Raw genomic sequence first — 24,941 nt, forward strand, 5'->3', positions numbered from 1 at the left:
ATCCACGGTACCGAACGCCCATCACGTTGCGCACATGCAACGTATAGAGGTGACCACGCCACACCCAGCTGACCGAAGCGGAGTGCCTGAGCTAGGGAACGGCTTGTATAACAGCTGTATCAGTCAGTGGCACTGACAGCAACCAGTTGCGTTAGCATCGTTTTTTGTAATGCCTAGTACGCAAAGGAGGCGGTGCTTACAGCGGCCTCGCAACGCGATACGTGCCGAGAAATACTTAAAGATAGTCGAACACAGTTTATGAAAACAAGTGTTTTGCATGCCTATGTTTCTGTTGTAGTCAGAGCCCCCTTTGGAGGAATGAGAGGCGAATGTTCGGGTCTTAAAATGGGATTGTTTTTGCACGCTGTTGGCTCTGTCACCCCCACCGAGTCCGCAGCAGCCGACACGGTAAGGTTGCTCACTCAAAAACAAGGCTTTCTCAGATAGCTAGCTAGATAGATACTGGGCTAAGGTAGACGACTATCCGAATAGGGAATTTTTATTCTGCTTTATAACAAGCTCGCCTAGTCTTTGATACATTTTTAAACATCTGCTGTCGTTGATATTTGCCTGCTGCAACTCTTACCGTGTTGTCAGGAAATACGTTAGCTGCCTGCTTGCTAACTTACTTCGGCTGCTAGCTTCGGCAGCTAACGCACCGTTGAAGTAAAAAAACAAAGATCAGTGAGTCAGGGCCTTGGTCTGTTTTCTTTATGATAGGCGGTTGACATTTTAGCCAGAAGTGAGTAGCACGATTAGCAAAAGCAGTTCTTCATGCCTGACTACTACCATAGCAGTAAACAGAACAAAACCGTCTGACTTGGATCAAGAGCGGTGTAGTTAGCAGCAACATAAAAATAGCTCGTATGAACTTCACTCTGTAATTAATCTGTGTCGAAGAGCTATATATTATTATCACTGTCTTGGCTTCATGGTAGTATGCTCCCATTATTTCAGTCATTGGGCCTAGATGTTTTCCTTTTACAAAAATGAATGTAAAACATTCGGAGTAGCTTCGTGAACAGAACAGAACTGGATTCTTAAGTTTCTTCGTTTTTACGTAAACAGTGATGTACAGTTTTAACACATACAGTATAAAATCAACAGTGATTTTTTTTTTTTTTTAAATTACATGAACATACATGAACTGTATATCCTCAATAAGAAGGCTTATTACTCTAAAAGGGGTCAGGGGTGATGTTTTAAATGTATTAGTCCGTGTTCTAGATTACATTAATGGTACTTTCCCCCACTTCTGGAGGCATTCTGTATTAAACCATATTGTTGTATTTTCTGTGACACACGACATATTTAGAAACGAAATTAGCCTTGAACATACGACTTTTCAGTGGTAAGATAAAAACGTAAAGAGAACCCTTGGTGTGTTGGGACGCCAAAGCTGAGGTCTATAATGCATTGCATAGTGTCATGGACACACCAGAAATGCATCTTCACGAGCTTGAACTGAACTGCATTTGGTAGCTGTTCGCTGCAACTTTCAAACAAAGTCCAAAGAGATCTTGATACAAGTGTAGGAGGACATCATTGGGCTGTAAAATCAAAATAAAACTATTCTAGAGACAGCAAAAACTGAAGGAGTGGCCAAATCAACAGCTCAGCAACCCCAGAAGAAATGAAAGACCACAGAAAATGACTAAAGCGGGTGATTGTCGTACTCTTTGTGCTGGCCAGGATATGCCGTTAAAAACATCTAGACATGGAGGAGGGTGTATTATTGTCACAGTCTACAATCCAGAACATGATGGCCAGATTTGATTTGACAAGCGCCTGTCCAGTAATGAAAAAAGAATAGAAAAAACACTGGAAAGATTAAACCAAGATTAACTTCTACCACAATAATGGGAAGGCATACGTGGTGAAAGAGGTTCATTATCTGAAACGTACAATATTATCTGTCAAACGGTGTGGAGGCCACTGTCAGCATGTATGGCTGCAAGTGGAGCTGGGTTACTAGTTTTTATTAATGATATCACTGCTGATATCGGAAGTTTACAGCTCAGCTCAGATTCAGTTAAATGCTTTAAAACTGATCCAAAAGGTCAGTCATCTAACACATAATGCAAAAGCAACCCAGAAGTTCCCTAAGAGAGAAAAATGGGAAATTCTTTAATGTGCTTTTAGTTACGGAATTAAAAAAAATAAATAAATAGGCAGAGAGAGACACAGACAAGCAACAAGTACTTTTACTCAAGTATTTAAAGTTGTTACTTTGTTTCATTACTTAAGTCTGAAAATGGGGGGAGTATTTATAAAAATGTAATTTCCAAACAGTTAATTAAATATTTAAAGTATCCACTTTAGTTGTTTAATTTAAAATATACCATGGTGTAGGGCTGTGCGATATGACCAAAATCTCATATCCCAATATAAGAATTCTATCGTCCGATAACGATATAAATCACACAAATGTAACATTTTCTGTAAATTCTGCGAATCTCGGGCAGCTCGACTTGCGGAAAGTGTTTCCAGCTGCGCGTCATGTAGCTGGAGTCGAGTGTTTTAACCGATGCATGAAACGATACATTTTCAGACATAAGTTGTAACAGCCGCCGTTTTCTTTGTGAGTATTTATTACACGGCGAGCTGCGGGGAAAAGCCTGTTCTAAGGTTTATTTTTTAGCACCTGGCGGCTCTTTTTTACTTCTCATCCGTAAATAATCTGCTCTTTCACGTGATTCAGTTTATTTTGAAAAGTCTCAACGGGATCTTGAGCTTTATTGTGAAAGGTTTATGTGGAACATAAACAAGCGGACACGCGATGGTGTTACCGTCATTGTTGCGAACCACAAAGCATAAAAACAGGCGCTTGTCCATCTGTAGTGTGGTTATATTAAATATAAGAGAAAGAGAGAACTTTAAGAAATTAATATAGCCACTACAGTGACCATCAAAACGATGAAAAAATATTGCCATAAACAGTTTATTTTGCGACACCACGAAACAAACGATAGCGTAAAATGAAACATAGACGTTTTTATATCGTCATCTGATATATATCATTATATCGAACAGCCCTACCATGGTGGTATACACATGCAAAATGTATGCAAATATATTGTTATTTATTTTCAAACAATGCTATGGACCTCTTTGTAGTCTAGGTTTACCCCATCTTTGATATATCCTGTACTGCTCTAGCCTGTTTCACCAGAGCAAAATACTGCAACTGTCACTGTAAAATTTAGCTTATTGGTATGTTTTGTTTTTCAGGACAATGTCAGTTATTAATAAGTCCTTTCAGAAAGTAAACATGAATGTATTTGTCCCAATTGAGTATTCAGCTTTATATGAAACTTGCTCTGTTTGACACACTAGTTTTCAAAGCAGTTAAGCCCTGTGGGGATTAAGGCCACCAGCCAAAAACATGTTCGTCAGATATGAAATTGTTCTGTAGAGTACAAGTGGTGCTGGAGCTCTAACTTCTTCAGATATTTGTTTTTGTGCATCTTGGAAGTAGGTGAAATTGTTTTGGAAACCTATACTCTGTTTCAGAATTCTGTTTTTGACAGCAGGCTTGACTGGTTTGAAAGTGCCAGCTAATGTTGGTGCTCTGTTGGACTTGTATGTTGTTAATTATTTAAAAAATTTCTGAAGGAACAATGGTCTGCTGTAATTTTTTTGTGGGTGATTTGAGCTGCTGTCAGGTAGGAGTCAACTGGATTTGCTTCACACAGTGAGAAGTCTCACCAAGTGAAAGCTACAGTTCACTTGTGTACTTAAAAGAAAAGCTGATGAAGGAAATATTTGTTTTCATTTTCATTGAAAATTAAGTGTTACAAAGAGTCTTCACCCAACTAACAACTCAACAACCAATCACAGAAAGGCTGGCTAGAGCCTAGCAAAGTTTTATTAATCAGGAGCAATGTGACAACATAATGTGAGCACTAAATGTGAAGTTTAAATTTAATGGGCATTCCTGTGTGACCAGAATCGTTAACTCGTTGCTTGTGTCCAGTAACACTTCAAGGAAGGGTTTTTTTGTACTCTGTACTGGCAAGAAAAAAGAAGAAAGGGAAAATTATTACCCTACTGGCTTTAATACTTAATTTAGGTTAAATTCTTCACAAGTTTTGACATGTGTAGTGTAACAGATTATGAGTAAGTTCAGCACTTTGGGAGTAAAGTAATTACCGATGACTACTATTATCAATGTAATGTCACATGCTTTATGTCTTTATGTTATCAGTGCACATGTGTGCAGGTAATTTGCTGACAACAGAAGTATAAACTTAGTAGATGCAATAGATGCAGCACAAGACCCCACCTATATGTGCCATGTGCTTTCACACCTCCAAAACTTAATATAGTGATTTCAGGTATATTGTATGTGTTTCATGTTATTATAATAAGTGATTATGTTGATTACCATTTGGCAGCGGTTCATAATAAGAGTTATTCTCTTCATTATACAATGTAAGTTTGAAATAGGTCCATTCACACATCAAAATTTAAAAAAAAAGGGAAAAAAAGACTTCCCAGGGTAGTGAAAGACAAAGCTAAAACTTTAAGCTTGACCTGCATGAGCTGTCACTCTGATGTTTTAATGGGTGGTAGGGTGGTATTCATCACTGCTAAAAGTCTGCAATTCTTTGTTTCTTTACTTAGCCGTTTAAAGGAGTAGGAGAAACAAAAGGCTAAAAAGGCACGTGGTTTGGCTTTTCACTGCTATTTTGACTTAAAGCCTTTTCAAACTGGCCCTAAATCCTGCAGTCCCTCTCAATCATAGGGTAAAGTAAGGGCAGCCTTTGAGACTAGGATCCTTGGCCCCGTCCATCTCTTGCTTTCTTCACACACATAAGCACCCTGAAATGTTTGTTTTGCCTTCCCTTTTTTCAGTAAAATAATTTCCTAACAGTGGAAACACGGTCATCAGGTTTAAAAAAACAACAACACCAGCCTCAAAAGCTTAAAAGGTCTTCCCTAGCCATGGGACTATTCAAAAAGAATTAGCATCAGTAATACCTCTGCACTGTATAAAATGAGAAGTTTCGGACATGGTAATGTTGCAAAGTGTAGCTTACGCTATATTGGAAGACATCAGATGTAAAGCCAATCATAGATAATCCAGTTTGTAATTTTAGAATTAACAACCTCTTAAACAGCCAAAACTGTTGTATAAATGTTTTCTCTTGAGGCAAAGCTTTAGCTGCTGTGAACATACTGTTTGTTAACTTGGAGATAAAATTCAGCAACTCTGGTTTACTAAACTTTCCTCCTAAGCTGCCGCACCTTTCTCGGGTGCATTCATAGCATTTACGGTTGCTGCAGGAGTTTTTTTGTTATGCATAACCTTCACGACTATGAAAGGGTGCCTTTCTTTGTTGTAGGACAGATTAATAAAAGGGCAGCGAGGTCCTTGCATGCATCGTCTGACTTGCCAAGTCCTACAGGCCTGAGCTAAGTGGATCAAGTCTGATTGTGCAGTCAAGACTTAAGAAAGAACTGCTGCCTTGTATCTCCAGTAACAGTGTCTGATTGTCACCAGCAGATGTTTGAACTGGTCGTTTCAGCAAGTTCTCATTAATAAGCTTAATTTATTTTCTGATGCAACAGTAATCTCAGAGACAGTAACCAAATCTGCCTTTAATCTGCAAGTGTGGCAAAAGAGAGGTGGATTGTCTCATTGTCTCTGTTGATTGCTTGGATTAGAGACGGAATCTCACTAGTCCAGATTCTTTGCTCGCTCACGGTCTCTTAGGGTGACTAAAAAGTAAGAACTGGGAGTGCTCTCAGATGTTTTTTAGGTCTAGTTTGTGGTAATCACCTGATCTTTTTTCGGCAAAACAGATTAGTTCATGCATGTTCATGTTAAAGACTTAACTATAGTACTTTTTCCTGTTAAACTGTTTTGTAAAATCTTGAAGCCCCCTCCCCATTCATTACCCCATTCTTTGCATGCAGCACTGATGACTGAACACTCAGTGCTGAAGACCCAAACAAACTAGATGGTTATCTCTACTGAATTGCAATAAAAAGCCCAACCCCAAAGGAGTACAGCATATGGTTGAGATTGGCTTGTGAGTTAGTGAAAACAGCTGATGTTATCAAGAAACAAACTTAAGGAACAGAACATCCATTAATTATTACACAGAATTAAAGCTGTGGAACTGAATTTTAAAAAATGTCATGTTGATGAAGCCGAAACGGCTGACAGTCCATCAGATTTGAAATCGGGGCTATAATTTTATGTCAGCAGTTTGTTTTGTGCTGATCTGGTGTTTCTTGTGTGACAAATCATTCTTGTGTGTCTGGAGTTTCTTTGATTTTCTTTCGTTCTCTCCCTCCCTCATACTTAACACACTTCTCACCACTCTGCACAACTTATTTTCATGCAGTGGCTCAGCTAGCAGCTCGCTCTCCACTGCTGCTTGGAAATTTCCGTAAAGCAATCCTTGTCCACTGTTTGGGCCTGGATTGGAGTGGGCCGAGGGAGTGTGGGAGGGGTGCGTATGCGCGTGTGTGTGTGTGTGTGTGTGTGTGTGTATGGTCTACAAAGACGGAGAGGAAGGCTGTGTGAGAGGGTGAGAGTATGCTTGAGAGCTGTTTGACTTTAATGACCCATGTGGTAGAGGAAACCTGTCTAGGATTTGTGGACCCATGATCATCATGCCTCTCAGTCGGGGACCTGCACTGGTAATCTACAGAGAGATAGAAAATCCAGATCTAGAACTTTGGTTAGCTAATCATTAAGCTCATCTAGAATAACTGATCTACTTGGAAAAGTTTGTAAAGCTGTCTCAAGGTTTTTGATTACAATGCTCTCTCCTTTTTTTGTATAGCGATCTGTCTTCTCTGTTTATTTCACAATGGAAGTTTTTACAGGTTTGGTGGCAGTCAGCTCACTAACATGTTTTGTAAAGTTAACTGTTGACCACGCTCCTCATTCTCATTTGGCCTTAGCTGAAGTTTGAATTTAAATTTCTTTTCTTTTTCACTGTTCTGGGAAGCATACTGGGTGGTTTTTGTGCTGGCTGTGATTCATACGTTTCCACTTGATATGTGTCTTAAACATTAGTGAAATTCTAGTAGTTTCCAAGCATAAGTGATTACGACATGTTTAGTTCAGAACAAGTATAAATGTATGGCTTCTACATTATCTGCAGTGTTATTATTAATATTCAAAATGACAGATCAGGGTTAGCTGTGTGTTTTTTGTTTTTTTGTTCTTGTTGTTGTTTGTTTGTAGTTTGTTTGTTTGTTTTAAATCTTCTGAATTCTTTCTCATATTAAAGTATCAGGATTCTGTGTCACCACTTCATTCTAAGAAGATAATATTGGCTGATATCAGATTTAAAGTAGATGTACATGTCATTGTTCTGTTGGCAAGTGAAAATAAGTAATTGACTTTTATATTTCTTTTTTTCTTTGTGTCACAAATGTGGGGATAATTAACCTATGTCAACCAAATGTTCAGAAAGATTAACAAAACCCCAGATCGGGTGTATGCCTTAGTAAGCTGACTAAAATTGTATATTTATATCGATAAGTATGGAGAACTTAAAGAACATAATACTCCTGTCGGTGGCAGTGATGACCATGTTGTTCAAACCAGTTTCATTTTGTAGACTTTTTTGTCGTGTTATAGGCTCAGATAATTTTTATTTCGTCTTTGTTATTGGACGTAGCTACTAACAAGTGACTGCATTTCTTTACTTGTTTTGCAGAGCCTGCTGCACTGTGAAGGTGTTAACAACCAGAGCTACATCTGTGAGTCTGGACATTGCTGTGGGGAATCTCAGTGCTGCAGTTACTACTATGAGCTTTGGTGTAAGTCTAATTTTCTTCTTGTGTGTTTGATCTTAATTCTTAGACCTTTCACTCTGTGGTAGGCACTAATAGATAAGGTATGACAAAAGCAATCATTGTAATATTAAGCTGATGTATTGTAATAAGGACTGAAAGAGTAATGGGATAAATACATAAGACAGGGACACATAAATTGTGATGCTTAAAATTGTAGTTTAAGCAACCTTACAAAACAAGTTTAGATGTCTCGAAGTGGAGTGTCATCCTCAGAATTAAATTTACATTTTGTTCTTAAACTAAGACTGAACTGCCAGCAACAGTGAGCAAACTCTCATGGTCAGATGGAGCAGATCATGTTCACCAGGTTAAAGTATTTATAAGGGGGAAAATTTGGGATGCTGGAAAAAGTGCTTGATAGATATAAAGGGCAAGAGGACAGACAAGGATGAAAGGGTGCAACGCTGGCATAATGAGTGAGTCCAGTTATATAAAATCTATAGGGCTTGCCTTGTTGCCATGTTGTAACCTGTGCAATTTGATATTAGCAGTTTAACTTGTTTATTATTACTATGTCTAAATGCATATTCAGCATTCATCATCTCAATTCTATTATATTTTAGGCACATCTGTGTAGTTTTAGTCCTAGTTCTCTGTAGTCAGAGGTCACAGATTTGCAGGAACTCTCTGAGTGCAATGTAATCAACATTGTGATATCATGGCAGGGACTGCTGTTAAGATAAGTAGCAGATTCAAGGATATCACCATTAAAAACATAGTGAAGCTTGTGCTTTATTGAGAATTTCCTGTACAGTGTTACACTGGGGAATACTAATGTTTAAATTAAATTGTTGTTTTCTTCACATAAAGATTCTTAATAGGTACTCAAACCTTTTTTTAACCATGGCATGCACTCAGCTGGGTAATAAAAATGGCTTATCAGCTCTCATAGATCTACAAATTATGTAATGGTGAAACTGTTCTTGTTGCTTATCAGCTGGCACTGTTGAAATAACCTAATACTCTAGTGTTTTAGTCAGGTACTTTGCCATTGATTCTGCATATCTGTTGAATGTATTGGGTGTTTTAAAGAAGTTGGAGAAACAGCTCAAAGGAGAAGATTTTTCCATAGGTGTTCATCTGGGTCCCAAACCATATAAGCAAAATCATCTTCTAAACCATTGCAGAGCTACTGCATCAATGTTTTTTCCCTTAATTTGTCACATGTCTGTATATGCCCTGCTGGAAATGGTGACTACTAATGCAGAATTGCATTATCTGCCTTAGTGCATTTATGTTTGGTAAATTTGAAGTCTTGCCTAGCCACAGTTGCAAAAAGGTTGCCTCAAGGGCAAAAGTGAGGTATAGCAATTGGTGTGGGCTCCCTGTAAAAATAGAGGGAATTATATTACAGCATTAATTATTCACTGAGGACATGATGGGGAGTAAAATGCAGCTTGCCAAAAAATATTGACGTAATGAACTAAGATTCTTCAGTGCCCTGAATAAAAGAAAATGTCTCACGCTGCATCCAAGACTGTATTAACAAATTACTGAAGTTCTTGCTCTCAGTATTGGTTTATGTAAAAGGCCAGCAGCGATTGAATGGTGGATTGTATCGTTTACATTCCTATTTTCCACAGACATAGATTGTCTTGTCCTTGAAGTGAAGTTTCCTAAATTTTTCTGTGATTATGTAGTGGTAGTCTTCTTATTTCAAACACATCCTAAAAAGTGTTTGACAGTTTTTGTTTGCTGTTACTGTTTAGACGAAGCTCAAAACAGATTTTTTGCAAAAGTCCTTTATAGAAAATGAGAACATGATGTACGGGAAGAAAAAAGCACAGTTGATTAATCACAGTTTTCTGGGAAATCTGGGTTTCATGTGGTTTTTTTTACAGATTTTTATGTGGTACACGGCGTTCAGCAATCTGTCAAAAAAAATGTTTGAGTGTGACTTTGGTAAGCTACGGAGCTGCACCGCTTGATGGATTGTCAGAGCATTACGGCTAACGAGGAGTCTCGCGTAGTGATATGTACTGTGCTTCAACATAATATTACCGTATTGTGTGTGTGTGTGTGTGTATAGGGCCAAAAAAGGATAAACATTATTTATACTGTGTCCAAGCTGGGTCAACTTTACTGTTATTCCTGAGCCCAAGTGGTACAGGAAGCCAAAATAAGGACAAAGTTAAGAGACATGGTTACAAAGAGGATTTCAAACTCCAGGCTGTCAGTCACGCAGTAGAAGTTGGGAACAGAGCAGCTGTGAAATCTGTCTGTTATTATGCTCAGCGTCTTTTAGTTTACATTTTGACTGCACAATTGTGAGCTCTTTGTTATGCACAAAAACAACATAGTTTTATTTTATTTATGGAGCATTATTATTTAATAAATGCTCATAATTTATTTTTGAGTAGTTTTTTTCATGTACATCTATGCTGTATCTTAATAGTGCCTGTGTGACATCTGGGACACAGCTTTGACTAAGAACTCTCTTTTTGTTCTTACTTTATGGCTTTAAAAAAATATTGAGATATATATCTTATATATATCCAGCTAAAAAATATCGAGATATGAATTTTGGGTCATATCGCCCAGCCCTAGCACTACACCCTTTTGTGACAATGGTTTTATGGCATGTTTTGCAAATAACTGCCTTTTTTCGACATCCTCTTTGTGAAGTCCACACCACTGCCAGATTATTGATCCAGTGCTGTTTCTCTTTGGAACTAGTTAATCTCACTCATCTCCAGTTACAGTCTAATTCCTTCAGTTGTCTGAAACGCCTGCTGTCGGCATATTTTTTTTTCCCCTCTATCTGGTAGAATCTAAACACGCATGCTCAGCACAGGGTGCCAGGTACATCTAAAAACTTGTCATACATGAAGTATATGTGATATATCACCCACACCTAATCCAAGTCAGCTTTCTTTTATAAATTTTTATGTTGATGTCCTGCAAACCTCAACATTTTGAAATGGATCCAGTTATTAGCACTCATTATACTATGAGGCCAAAACGGAATCTTTCAGGCTAAGTAGCCTGAAAGACGTCTATATAGTATGCCTTCCATACTATGTAGAAATTTGGGTGCTGACGTCATACAGCTCTGGTGCCAAATTGAAAAAGAATGAAAATCTGTCAGTACTCTGTTGTACTGATAAGAAGGAACTCTGATGTTTAAATGGATTTTCTTGGTGTAAAGCTTATAATGCAATGCATACATAGTTGTTTATAGTATATAAGCGTGTGGATGTTTCACTGTGTTGAACTGTTTGATCTGCAATGTTATGTTTGTGTTAGCAGCAGGCACTTGTTACATCACCACATGGATAATGGAAAGCACATTTTTGCCCACTTTGAACTATGTTGTTTTGCTTAATATTAAAAAAGTCACATTGTTTTCACATGTATTAACTAAACTAAATTGCTCTTCCTCTGATTTTAGGGTTTTGGTTGGTGTGGGCAATCATCTTCATTTTAAGCTGCTGCTGTGTATGTCATCATCGCCGCACCAAACACAGACTACAGCAGCAACAACGGCAGCACGAGATCAACCTCATTGCTTACCGTGAAGCACACAACTACCCCTCTGTGCCCTTTTACTTCAGTAAGCTCTGCCACTCGAACATACACCCACACTATATAAATCTTTAAAAAAAAACAACAACAGCAAGAGAAACAAAACAACAAAAACTGAGCAATTATGCATTTAAGGTTTCATCATTTCATTGGTTTGCATGAACAGTTTCAAGTGAACTAGAGTTGGTTATAGTGGTGAACATAACAAATGAACTCTGCAGTGTTTCTGAGCTCTCTTTATTGAGATGATAATGTGTCTTTGTTGTATTTAAAGCAAAAAGCCTAAAATAAAGTAATTACTGTTACTTTATTAATCCTTTAGGATCAATCCAAAAATTGTGAACTAGTGTAAGACTGCTTACAAGAGTTTAAAACAGGCTCAGTTTCCTATTATTTGGTAAACAATCCAGTTTTGAGAAATTGGTGAACATAGAATTAAGTCAACTGGTATCAGCTCTAGAATTACAGTAAGAAATGCATTTGAGATTTTTTTTCTTAATAGTGATGGTTATGAAATGGAACATGAGTACACATACACATCAATACAGTACAGTTAGTACAGTATTTATCATTTGTACAAAAACTAGAGCTGCAACAATTAATCGAGTGATTCGATAAAATTTCTAGACACAAATTCTTTGCTTAAGTGTTTCGTTTAACACACAGATCTGTAGCATGCCACTGTCGCAGTGGAAACACGAGTCACATTTGCAACTAAAACAGACCTGCAATACAAACATATTTGGGAGCAATGAAAAGTTTGACAACATTAAGCCCACACACAATGATAACACAACGGCAGCAGAGATGATGACACTGGCACAGTTTAACGTGGAGTTGGTACAGAGCAAACAGGTGGAGCCGTTATTAAGACAGGGAGCTCAGGTTGAGTGAAAGAAAATGTGCTTCTAATATCCATAACAGCAGCGCTGTTTACTGGGTAAAAAGCTCGGGTTCTTCATCAAAGCACCTGATCAACAAACTCCCAAGGTGATAAAAAGCAAACTTTGTAACTGCTCCCTCCACCGAAGTTTGTTTTATACATAGAAAAATCAGCTGTAAGTCAACAGAAGTTTATTGGAAATATGCAGATCAACTGTTAACTTGCTGCCATGTTTAAAACACACAGGTTGCTGTATAAGTTGACTAACTACAGCCGTACTATTTTACATTGAAACTAGTGGTGCAACGGATCACGGTTGATCTGAAATCCGAACCGATCCCACTCCACGGTTCGGTACGCACGTGATCCGAAGATTCGAAAAAGAAAAAAAAAGTATGTGTTGGTGCGCGTGGTCAGTCTGTCAAGCGGTAGTTATGGCCAGCGCTAGCGGTCCAAGTAGCGGAGTAGAGGAGTTTGCGGCATTTAAGCAGCCCTTTGCTGCCCAATCCGACCGGGCTAAAGCTATTACAAAAGCTATTGGGGTGTTTAGCTGCAGACGAGAGGCCGTATTCCGTTGTGCAAAACAAGGGGTTTAAACTGTGATGAACGTGCTTGATCCACGCTATGATATCTCGTTGCGCGTCCATTTCAGTGACAAGATCGTTCCAAGCATGTATGCGCAGGAGAAGTTTAAAGTTATGGCTGAACTGTCCCAGGCATCTTCTGTTGCTCTAACTACAAATGGGTGGACCTCCAGGGCAACGGAAAGCCACGTGACCGTGACCGCTCGTTATATCACAGCAGAGTGGTAGATACAAAGCCCTGTACTGCCCTATAGGTTACATTAGATTAGATGGAACTTTATTTATCCCTCGGGTGGGTTCCTCCGGGAAATTCAGTTTCCAGTAGCACAGCACCGACAGAAGTTGCAAAAATGTGAGCAGAAATATACCATATATACACATATATAAATATAGAGAATACAAAAGGGATAAATAGAATAAATAGGAATAAGAATACAAGGGAGCGGCACATTTCAAGTATTGTGAGTCTATTACACCGTTGGATATTAACAAAAACTATTGCACACCTCTCCTTTGTCCCTGTTTCCCCTCCCTCTCCCCTCCAGCGAGGAGTTAAACAGTTTGATGGCGTGTGGGACAAAGGACTTTTTAAGTCTGCTGCTCCTTTACTTTGGGAGAAGCAACCTCTCACTGAACAGACTCCTTTGGTTGTTTATGGCTGTGTGCAGAGGATGTAGAGGCTGCCCAGCATGGTCCATAATGTCCATATTGCACCTTAATTTGTTTTTATATGAGTGCGTGGAATGAGTCTTCAGCTGAATTTTTTTTTTTTAATAGGCAAAAAATACTTAAGTAAATGGCGAGTCGAATTTTTGTCTTTTTTTCCCCTATTTTTGCTGATCCGAAAATTGATCCGATCCGTGACTTAAAACCGTGATCCGATCTGTGGGTGTGTTTTTTAACTTTTGAGTATTTATTATTTCTCATTAATAAGAAAAACAAATTCCTTATCTGATTACTCGATTAATCAATGAATGAACGAATAGATTACTCGATTAATAAAATAACTGATAGCTGCAGCTGCTTTACTGAAAAAACCGCACATACTATTCTTAAACTCGTTAAAAAAATGGCTTTGCACCTACTACACAGTGGAACCTGTCACAGATGCAGTTTACAGGGAACTCTATCTATGGTTCCACATGTTGTGGTGTTGCTAGAACCTTCCCTGTTTGCATGCTTCAGTTTACAGAAAATGACCAACATTGTTGTCTTGGTACCTTGCCACTGTTGTAACGTGAAATTACAATGGCCCTCAGCACACACTTGACCCACAAATAAGCTTTTGTTGTCACATTTTTACCCTATTGCTTTGTTTTGGAACTGTTTGAATTCTGGTCTGGGGATGTTCAGTGAGGTCAAAGTGTCTTTTTTCTTTTGGCAGGTCAGAAGCCTGTGTGTATAATCAGTGGTGTGCATGGCATGTGTTTATTCATGTGCTTTTTATAGCCTTTTAAAAGCATTTTTCTTTTCTTTTCCTATAGGGTTTCTGCCAAACTACCTCCTACCTGAATATGAAGAGGTGGTCAACCGGCCGCCGACTCCTCCCCCTCCCTACAGTGCCTTACAGACTGGCCCATCCTCAGTGGCTTCTAGTCCACTGGCTCCTGAGCAGCAGCAAGGACAATGTACAGCCATTCAGCCTTCCCCAGTTCCCCCAGTCTCTGATAGCTTGTGTTGTAGGCCCACCATAGAGGAACCACAACCTCCCACCTTAGACTTGAGGCCAAAGCCTGACACCAAGTCTGTGCAAACGGCACAAAATTCAGGCGTGATACTGCTTTCAGGAGGGCTTAGCAGAGAGGGACTCGCCAACCAGGAAAAACTAAGCGAAAGTGGGGATGACTCCTGCAAGAACCCCCTGCTGAAGGATCTCAGCCTGTCAGATGGTAGTGTTGAGGACAAAGAGCGACTCCCCAGTGGAAGGAGGCGGCGAATTACAGGTGATTCTGGGATTGAGGTGTGTGTATGTGGCACACGTGGGAGCAGTGGTTGTAGTGGAGCTGGAAGTACAGGCCAGGAAAGCAAGGAGTTAAGGGAGCTAGAGAGCCTTCTGGGGCATGAGGAAGAGGAGGAAGCAGGCGAATTCTGTGACAGCTGCAGCCATCAGGCCTCCTTCTGTGTGGAGGAGGAGCAGGCTCTTGGGGAAGTTGATAGGCGGCCTGGATGTGGGCCAACAGGAAGTCCCCAGCCTGCTCCCCAGATAAGTAGTGGCTCCCTAAACCCTCCTTTGTGCCTCCTCCTCCACACCATCAGTGAGCAGGAAGGACCAGCACACAGCACCAGCACTGAGCCACAGGGCTGAAGCCAAGTTAACACACCTTTGTCACGAGGGAAGGAGAGCACTACACTGTTTTTGTACTTCAGGAAGTGTTTGCTTTCTAAGTCTTTTTTATGAATGTGTGCATCTTAGATAAAACAAGTGAGAAGTGAGGGAGCAGCAAGTAGGATCTCTGCTAAAAATTGTCTGATATCCAGAGGTTGAAAAAGCACGCTCCTGTGTGGAACAGTGGCCTTAACCTGTGTATTTTGGGTTATATTTGGTCTGTAAGGCCCTTTAATATCCTGTGGCAATTGGGACTTCAGACTACGCACACAGAGTCCTTCATTTGCCCTTCTCATACAACAAAAGCTACTGACACATATGATGGCTGAAGTTGTGCTGTCAGAACAGGACGTTCACTGCCTAAGATGAATGTAGCTCTCGTTGCCAGGTGCTTGCAACAATTCTGCAAAGCTATTTGTTCTCTGCAGGTAGTGAACTATGTAATAAAACAACACACAGCCGGAACTTTTTTGGACAGGACAGGTATGATGTGGATTTACCCAAAGTATGTGTTTATGTAAGCTGATATTGTACAGGGATGTCAGAACAAGACTTTGTGGGATGTCCTGTTAGACTCATGTTTCTAAAGTGCTTTTTCAGCAGTTCAAAACCATGCTGCCTTTTGTCTGTTTTTGTTGCTATGTAAGTCTCACTAGTGATAGGGAAGTGTTAGTGCATTAACAAATCTTCATGAGAACAGTTCCTCTTTTGCACAAATGGTATTTATCTTGCAGATGCTACGGTTGTTTAAATCTAGTCTTAAATTAGCAGTAGATAATTACCTTCTTACCGTTTTGTTGTAATGTGTGAGAAATGGACCTCTGAATTGTTAGTAGGGAATGCAGCAGATTTGTTTTTGTATACAATCATTTTTAAAATTGATTTGTTGAATGTTTGTAGTATGTGCCTACCCCCTTAAAAATGCAGAAATTTGATGGACAATGCTAGGCTTCCATTATGTTGAGAGACCCAGAGAAAGCAGGTACCAAAAACGTGAACTGAATGTTAAGCTTCATAGAGATTACACGTGAGACGGGCAACATCACACCTCACATTTTAAAGTCACTTTAATGAATTATCACCTTCACCAGCTTTACAGTGAAAAAACATAACTTTTAACACTATTTGTATTGAATTTTCATATCGCCGCAGTTTTGCCATTATTCAGCTTTGCTATTCATACATGAAACATTTAACGTCTCATTGAATGCACATTAAGGCTAATTTTAGTCAACTGGAAAAGTGACTTCTTTTTTTCTTTTTCTTTTTTTTTTAAACCAGGGTTTATATTTCCAGTCATCTGCATTTGTACTGTTCAATCAAGAAAGGAAATGTTACTTTTAATGTATATATGTTTTCTTCATTTAGACATTCATCCCGTATAAATTTGTATTAAAATGAGGATTTAATAAAGGCTATGGTTATGAAGCAAACAGTTTGCACACAAATTACTTTTAACATAAGTATTTAACCCAACAGAGCAGTTTGAACCTGCCTTTCTCTGTTTGCATGTTCTTTCTGAGCTTGTGTGGTTCGTCATGGTGCTTCAATTTCCATCTTTGGTAAATTTACATTTCTATCCCTAAGTTTGAGTTTGAATGGAGACGTGTCCAGGATGTACATAATGTCTGATATGGCAGGCTCCAGTAACCTTGTAACCGTAGTTGGATAAGCAGTCAAAAAAATATATACATGTATATATTAGTGGGAAGATTAGAGATTAGTTTCTTATTAGAAATGAGCATAAGGTAATGAAATAAGTCATTGGCTGTTATGAATACCAGAGTATTTTAAAAATAAGCGGTTGCAGAACAGGATCTTTATGAGACTATTATGGTACAGCATGGTACAATATGTATAATGCTGCACTGCTGTTACAAAACAAAGACAATGTGGTAGAGGAAAAAAATATAGTTGTCAGTTCCCGTTATTTTAGGAGTTTGAATGCTGACAATGTAGCCTCCTGAGCTTCTAGTGGTATGCCATAGATGATAAACACAAATAAAAGATGCCTTGTGAAACCTTCACAAAGAAATCTATGTCTAATCTCTTTAAGTAGCCACAACTGATGAGACTACACCATTATGCCATGCAATTAATCTACTTGGAGTACCTGAAAAAATGCACAAATTGCAATTCTGCAAAGCACAAATGTTTCAGCCGTTAGTTTTATGGCTCTAGGAGAAAATTGTTTCCCAGAACTTCCAGCACAAAAGGAAAGTAACTTTCTGCATAAACAGTTAAGCTGATTGACTTTTGCCCATCAAAGCCTAAACAAACTCGAAAGTGCTTTATCCGTTAATGCTTTCCGCAAGCTAGAAGATATCATTGTGTAATTGTGGTACATGTAGTCGAAAGATGAGCTATTTTTCATATTGTCTGATTCTTTGAAGAAATAACGGAACTGTATAAAATCTCAAAACCACTTTATATTACAAATCATGTACAACATTCTGTAATGTGTTCATGAACCAAATAGTTGCTTTAATCATTTTTATGAAATCATTAGCTTTATCATTATGGACAGAATCTTTTTTTTTTTCTTCTTGTGGGTATTATTGTTTTTTTGTTGAGAAAGACTTAAGTTCTTCTGAGACTTAAACTGAAGTTGTGTGAAGGGTACGTTTGACTAACAGTACAGTAGGTAATTTGTTAACAAGATCAGGGGCATCTCGCCAAAGACATTTTTCTTTCTTCATAAGTGTGTGTGGTTTTGCACTTCTTGACATAAGCCATTTATTATGACAACTAAGATGGATGTATGTTCAATAAAAATGCTTAATTGTAGTCGATCACTGTGTCCGTGACTTAATTTCAGAGTGGTTCTACTGAGTGATGTTATTGTAGAGGTCAAGGATCCTAACAAATGGCGCTAATCAGCCACTGACTAGCTGATTGGAGTTTGTCCCAGCTGTCATTGGGTGAAAGGCAGGGTCCATCCTGGAGATGCCTGATGGCATCTCCATCCATCAGGCATATGTGTAAAGTCCCATACACATGTAATTAGGATTTTGTACAATATCACAAGCACTCCTTACTACTTTCCCAGAAGGTTGTCTAACTTTGTCAAAATTTGAATTTTGACTTTTAGTAGCCTCCCAGAAAGGGCTATGCTGCTATGCACCTATAATGCTGTGTATGTTCCAGTTTGAAGCTGTGGCACTTTTGCCACATATAATAAAAACGGTTTACTTGCAGGTGGACAGAGTAGTTTTTATTGTAAACTGATAAACCGTCACTGACCACATATGGAAGGCACCTTACCATTTAACAAGAAGGCAATATTATAATATAGTATAATATTATTATATTCTGTAACTCCCAGTTTTAATTATTTATCTATTATTATTGAGCTGAATGATTGGTGGGAGTGTCGCATGCTTCCTCTTGGAAATCCCCATGAAATCGATAGCCTTGTTTCTATTAAATTAAATCAAATGCATTTAATTAATACAGCAACAATGTGAAATGCTGTCACATTGTTGCTGTTATGTTAAGCAGGTAGAGGGCGCGCTGGTAAAACAGGAAGTGAAACGCACAGTGTTCGTTCAAAGTAAGGAAACTTGACAGCACACTGAGATTTTCCTTTACTTGGGAAGCGAACGTAATGTAACCATGGACCATGGAAAGAGGTAAAAACAGCCTAATCCTTGTGCATTGTCCAATTTCAAGCTGTAGCTGTTCTGAATTCAGTGCGTGACGTGTGTCGGGTTGAACCTTCACCTTTAATGTTGTTATGATACGTACACGGTTATTTTAAAGAAACAATAGTCATAAAGTGTCAAGTTAAAGACTAAAATAACTTGTGATCTTGTAATGTGACCTTACTTGTAACTAAAGCTACACCAGTTTAAGTCAGCAGAGAACTAGCAGTGACTTGGCGCAGGCTAACTTACTGACGTGTATTTGGAGGGCTAATCTGTAACTCATGTTTTCTTTTTTCTTTTTTTTAAAGTACGTGTCCAAAGGGATTCTCTGATAGCACGATTCACGTGGATGTGAAGGTAAAATAACACCAGTCGGTAGTGGTACTCCTCATGACAGAGTGTTGTTAGCCTATTTTCAGTATTTATGTAACTGTTAAAACAGATCTGGCCCCTGATGAGTAAATGATCTGTTTGTACAGATCATCTGTCATTTAAAAATAAACACGTGTTAGCCGTAGTTGTGCTCATTAAGGTGTCTGTCCAGCAGTTTTGTTCCATTGCTTGTATGGTCAGTTTCCAATGCAGCCTCAGAGTCACAGTATCAGAATCACAATGTGTATTGACATTATAGCAATGAAACATTAAACAGGGAAAATGAGGTGCAATTATCTCAGTGCAAAAGAAGAATAAAAATTAGTGTCTGTCTGTCTGTCTGTATGTAAATGTAACAACAACAACACAGTCGTTTCCATATTGTGCTTCTCCCCATTTGCCGGTGTTAACTTAAATACCAAGGGTAACTACAATTGTAAACATGAGATCATGCTGTAACAATGTAAACATTGTATATGTAAGTTGCATTGAATCTGGTTGTCCGTAATTTAGCAGTGTTCAGCATGTTGATGGCTGAGGGATAAAAGCTTAACAGACTAAGCTCCTTAGTCTATTATGTCTTTATGGCTGTGAAACATCTGCCTGAAGGTAGATGTTCAAACAGTGCATCATCATGGTGAGACGGGTCCCAAAGGATTTTATTTATGTTGCTGAGACAACGGGAGCAAACAAACTGTTTATTTATAAATAAATAGTCTGCTTCATAATGAGGAGCTACTGTTACCAAGATTTCTTTGTCAAAACAGGATTATTATGGCAAGAGGCTGAAGAAAACCTCAGACCTAAAGACCAATGCCTGCGTGGCTCCAGTCCAGCCCACCCCTGACTTCATTCGCCAGGCACTGAAGAAAGTACACCCTGAAATCACTGCTAGGTTAGTGGGTTGCTGACCTCTCTGTTCTTCTAGTCACACTTCAAAATCAGTGAAGCTGATATGTTTTTGTCTCCCACAGGTACTATGGCTGTGGTTTGGTTGTGCCAGAATGCTTAGAGGGCTGCAGGATACTAGACTTGGGCAGTGGAAGTGGGAGGGACTGCTATATGTTGAGTCAGCTTGTGGGTGAGAAGGGACATGTCACTGGCATTGACATGACTGATGGCCAGGTATTGAACATCCGTATCGCTGCATTGGCCTTATGATTAATCGGTGCATCCTAGTTGATGGATAAATGATACTGAATTGAACTCAGAATATCTCCAAAACTTTATTTAAGGCTGGTAAAATCTTCTAAGTGAAAATTTTTCAACTTCTTAATTTGTAAAGACAAAACTCTGTTCTGTATGCATGTATGCCTTAAATACAACCAAAAAGTTTTGGACTTATTGAGTGATACTGATAAATTCTGATAAATACCTTTTTTATTTTTATTTCTAAATTCCAGCTGGAGTTGGCCAGGACCTATGTGGACCATCATATGAAAGAGTTTGGTTACAAGAAGCCAAATATAAATTTTGTCCAAGGCTACATCGAAGCCTTGACCGAGGCAGGTCTGGAAAATGATTCGTTCGATGTAATTATGTAAGGTGTCTTACTAATCCTTTTTTGTGTGCAGTTTAACAATATATAATCATAGATTAACAGTTTTGAACATCTTCTGCTTTCGCTTAGCTCCAACTGTGTGGTGAATCTTTCTCCAGACAAGAGGCTGGTACTGACTGAAGCTTACAAAGTACTTAAGGTACACTGCTTCTCATTTTTTAAATATTGTTATTAAATCTTCAATCATAAAGCTATGAGAGCAAAGCTAAGCAAATATTTACATACACTTCTCATTTTTCCTCATTAGGATGGTGGTGAGCTGTACTTCAGTGACATTTACAGCAATGGAAGACTAACAGAGGAAATTAAAAATCACAAAGTATTATGGGGTGCGTCTAATTAATATTCTACTGCCATAAATTGACAAGCACCCACCAGAATATCATAGTCTGTTTTATCTTTGCAGGTGAGTGCCTTGCTGGAGCACTCTGCTGGAAGGATCTCCTGCAATTGGCTGAAAAAGTGGGCTTCAGCCCCCCACGGCTGGTTACGGCCAGTGTCATCACTGTTGACAACAAGGAACTGCAGGACATTCTTGGTTTGACAGCTTTTTTTACTTGCTTGACTTTTGCATTATTTGCTTGATACAGAATTACACTCAACAGCCACTTTGTTAGGTACATCTGTTCAGCTGCTTTTTAATGCAAATATCTAGTCAGTAAATCACATGACTGCAGCTCGGTGCGCATAGGCATGTCGACATGGTCATGATGACCTGCTGAAGTTCAGACCGAGCATCAGAATGGGGGCGAAAAAGGTGATTTAGGTAACTTTGAATGTGGCGTGGTTGTTAGTGCCAGATAAGCTGGTATGATTATTTCAGAAATTGATGATCTACTGGGACATCTACAGCCATCTTTGGAGTTTACAGAGCTCTGGAAAAAAGTAAATATCCAGTGACATTCATGTCAGTTGCACATACAGGCACAATCGACATGAATGATGCTATCAGAGAATCCTTTTGCACAAGTTCTTAAAGAAGAACATTTTATAGATTAACCCTACAAATAAACATTACTAAGTTAGCTTGCACTATCATGTCACTGCTGGTTTTCTCCTAACCTATATTTATGTAGCTACAGTTACAACTAATGTAACATTACAAGATTCCAAGTTATTTTACATTTTGAGAGCTGCTAACCTTCTTGTATGACCTGAAATATATATATTTATTTTTTTAATTCCAATCTTGTGTGTTTAATACAGGTGACTTCAAGTTTGTTTCTGCCACATACCGCTTGTTTAAGGTCCCCAAGGAGAACACCAAGAACTGCAAAGTCATATATAATGGGGGCATTACAGGGGCAGAGGATAGTTTCCAGTTTGACTGCCAGTACACCTTCATGGTCTGTATATTCTGAATTAGAATATACATCAGCCTTCTACTCGCTTAAACTGTGCAAAGGATTTCAGATTTGGATGTATTTTGTAGGCCAATGAAGTTGTGGAGGTGGATGGAGAGGTGGCCAACATACTGACACGTTCCAGATTTGCAGAGGACTTTACTTTCCAGCCACTGGGGGGCCCCACTGGGCCCTGTGGAGTCAAACCTAAGGTCAGTGTTGTGTTTAAATTCTTGGATGTCTCTTTTACACATTAGGGGTCAGTATGTTTCTGGTATCAATTTGTGTGACACGCCCAGAGGGCAGAGCGCCTCTGTCAAACTGCGCTCACAAACACACATGCATGTGCTTCTGCATGCTGTACATTCTTGGACGTTCACGTACCGCTCAAACATACATACGCACATGCACGAGCACAAGGTCAAGCAGCTGTCTTGGACTCATAACCAGACTGTGGAGTCATGCTGGGGAACCTTGAACAAGAAGGAATGTTCTACACTCGGCTAATAGAATACCATTTCATCAGGGCTTACAATCATTTTATGCACATACACCTCTAACAGCACCGCTTTACATTTTTTTAAAAATGAGTTCTCTAACTTGTTAACCGCTCATTATAGATTTGTTTTTCTCTTCTGATATGAGAAATAGAAGTAAATTAAAATGGTAAAGGCTTATCAAAATCCACTTCATTATTAACAGTTTGGACAGTGTGAAGTCTCGTCTGAAAGAGTTTTCTGTAATCACTACAGCAGTGTGCTGATAATAGTAATAAAAAGCCTTTGGTCTTATTCATGGAAAGAACAGCTGCTTTGAAATTGTGACTTAATGAACAACCAGCAACTGATAGAGGAAGCAAAGGGCCATAAAAAGACTCCGTGTAGAAGAGCTGGTGTTCTGTTATAATGTACCGCAATAGTACCTGGATTCACTTCTTCAATTTTGTGACCTTGCTTACAGTGATTTGGGATGAAACACAAATGTTACATGATACATTCTTGTAACTGGGTGCTTGTTCTTTTAATGCTTCTGCTTGGCTGAATTATTCATACAGGCTGGCATTGAGGACCCTTTTGAGCTGGCCCTGAAGTTGGGTGTGCAAGGCCCTGCATCAACCACTGGGGGATGCTGCAGCACACAGTCTGCTGGCTGCTGCAAATGATGGTGGGAAGAGCACAAAGAAACAGGCTCAGCTTCCTGCCTACCAAAAATGTCTGCATGTTTGGTGAACTTCCATGAGTATTAATTAATTCATTTTAATTAAACATAATCACGTTCCTCATATATGACCTCACAACTTCATTACATCGATAAACAATACCTTGTGGGTAGATCATAATTTAATAGATATTGGTTGCTCAAACAACTTCACCCACCCAGTGTATAATGGAGACATCTCAGCTGGTCAAGTTTTAGTTTCACTTTGGAACACCCTGCATTGCAATTACACAAAGCCATCATTTGCTTCACATACTGAATGACTATGTGAAGGACTACAAGTGCCTGCAGAGAAATGAGTTCTGCTGATGACTTTAAAATGTTTTATTGTGTAATCAAAGTGTTTGTATTTGAAGTTGCTTCAAGTGCATATGAGCCAATTTAAGGAGCCAGCATATGATTTAGGACCATAAGGAAAAGAAATCTCACATCAAATAATTTTAGTTTGTCTTATCACAGTGAGGTGGTTGTTAAATTGTACCAACTATTTTTTTTAATTAAGGTTAGGGCGGTTTATTTTGCTATAATGTCAAAGAAAATAGTTAAAATTGAAGAGATATGCTCCCTGCATCTAGTTTTCAGAGGTACTATCCATTGGTTTTGACTGAACTGTTGTTGAATCAAGGGTGATTAGAAGCCACATAACATTTTTGAAGTCTGACACTGGCCCACAGGCCACATGTTGAGTACCTAGGCTATAAATTATCTTGTGCAAACAAGATAACAATATCACTTTGAGGGATTTAAGGGTTCTGCAAGTGCTCCCAGTGAATATTTTATGAAAGGATTAAATATGGTAACAATTCATTAACATGATTATATTGTATAGATAAAAGGAAAACTTTAGTAAGGTAAAATAAAAATTCAACAAATTTAAAACCTTTTAACAACCATTAGCAGTATTAAGAAGAGCAACTTTTTCATTTGTGCCTCATTTTGTCATATGTCTGCTTAGTCTAATTATTTTTTTTACCCATAAAACTGACATTGTTTATTCACACAATACTGTTTACTTCCCTTAAAACCTGTGTTTTAGTAAATCGGTGCTTAATTGTTTTGCAGACTGGCTTTAAGATATGCTTCAACAGAAGTGTACAAATTATTTCTCATTATTGTGATTGTTATGTGTTATTTCTGATAAAACACAATAAATAATATTTAATGAAATGACTCTTCTATTTCCATCTTTGCTCCTATGATGTAGTGCATTATTTCTAAAGGTACAAATGCACATTTGTATTTGGGAAAAGCTTTGATTAAGGGGACCAGTTCAAGCCATGGTGGTCAGGATCTCTCACTTTAGTTTCATTTTAAGTTTAGAGGGGGAAAAGATAACCAGGCTAATAAGATCACATCTCAATGACGTACATGTATATGTGTTTAATGGTTTTGACAACTTTAACCTCTTCAAGTTAGTCAGTCTAAGAACATATTACTGTCCACTGTAATACCTATCATTAAAATGAGACATGATATAGATAGTGCTTCGGAGTTTCAGCATGCAGTATGATGCAATGCGATAGCAGAAAAACAAATTAACATGTCACAACCTTTGATAGTCTATATAGATAAAACATGTTGTAGTATTTATTTTAGTTAACCTTTAATCTTTGCACGTGCCTTTTTTAAACATTTAGACCGGGTATTGTGGTTGTCTT

At 38.6% G+C, this 24,941-nt stretch overlaps 2 protein-coding genes across 2 annotated transcripts; both read left to right on the forward strand.

Moving 5' to 3' along the window:
- Window positions 1-28: 28 nt before the first annotated feature.
- On the forward strand, window positions 29-17,934 carry wbp1lb (WW domain binding protein 1-like b). The gene is made up of 4 exons (XM_006790659.3): window positions 29-408; window positions 7,686-7,788; window positions 11,216-11,377; window positions 14,301-17,934. Exons 1-4 carry the CDS (start codon window positions 259-261, stop codon window positions 15,119-15,121), a joined length of 1,236 nt encoding a protein of 411 aa, XP_006790722.1. The 5' UTR covers window positions 29-258; the 3' UTR covers window positions 15,122-17,934.
- Window positions 17,935-18,670: 736 nt separating this feature from the next.
- as3mt (arsenite methyltransferase) lies at window positions 18,671-24,454 on the forward strand. Its single transcript, XM_006790658.3, has 11 exons — window positions 18,671-18,774; window positions 19,098-19,146; window positions 19,929-20,056; window positions 20,136-20,286; window positions 20,565-20,701; window positions 20,792-20,861; window positions 20,970-21,051; window positions 21,129-21,260; window positions 21,929-22,068; window positions 22,155-22,277; window positions 23,120-24,454. Exons 1-11 carry the CDS (start codon window positions 18,758-18,760, stop codon window positions 23,225-23,227), a joined length of 1,137 nt encoding a protein of 378 aa, XP_006790721.2. The 5' UTR covers window positions 18,671-18,757; the 3' UTR covers window positions 23,228-24,454.
- The last annotated feature ends 487 nt before the right edge of the window (window positions 24,455-24,941 follow it).

The sequence above is a fragment of the Neolamprologus brichardi genome, chromosome 6, assembly GCF_056152115.1.
Source record: "Neolamprologus brichardi isolate AB-2024 chromosome 6, ASM5615211v1, whole genome shotgun sequence".
Lineage (NCBI taxonomy): Eukaryota > Metazoa > Chordata > Actinopteri > Cichliformes > Cichlidae > Neolamprologus > Neolamprologus brichardi.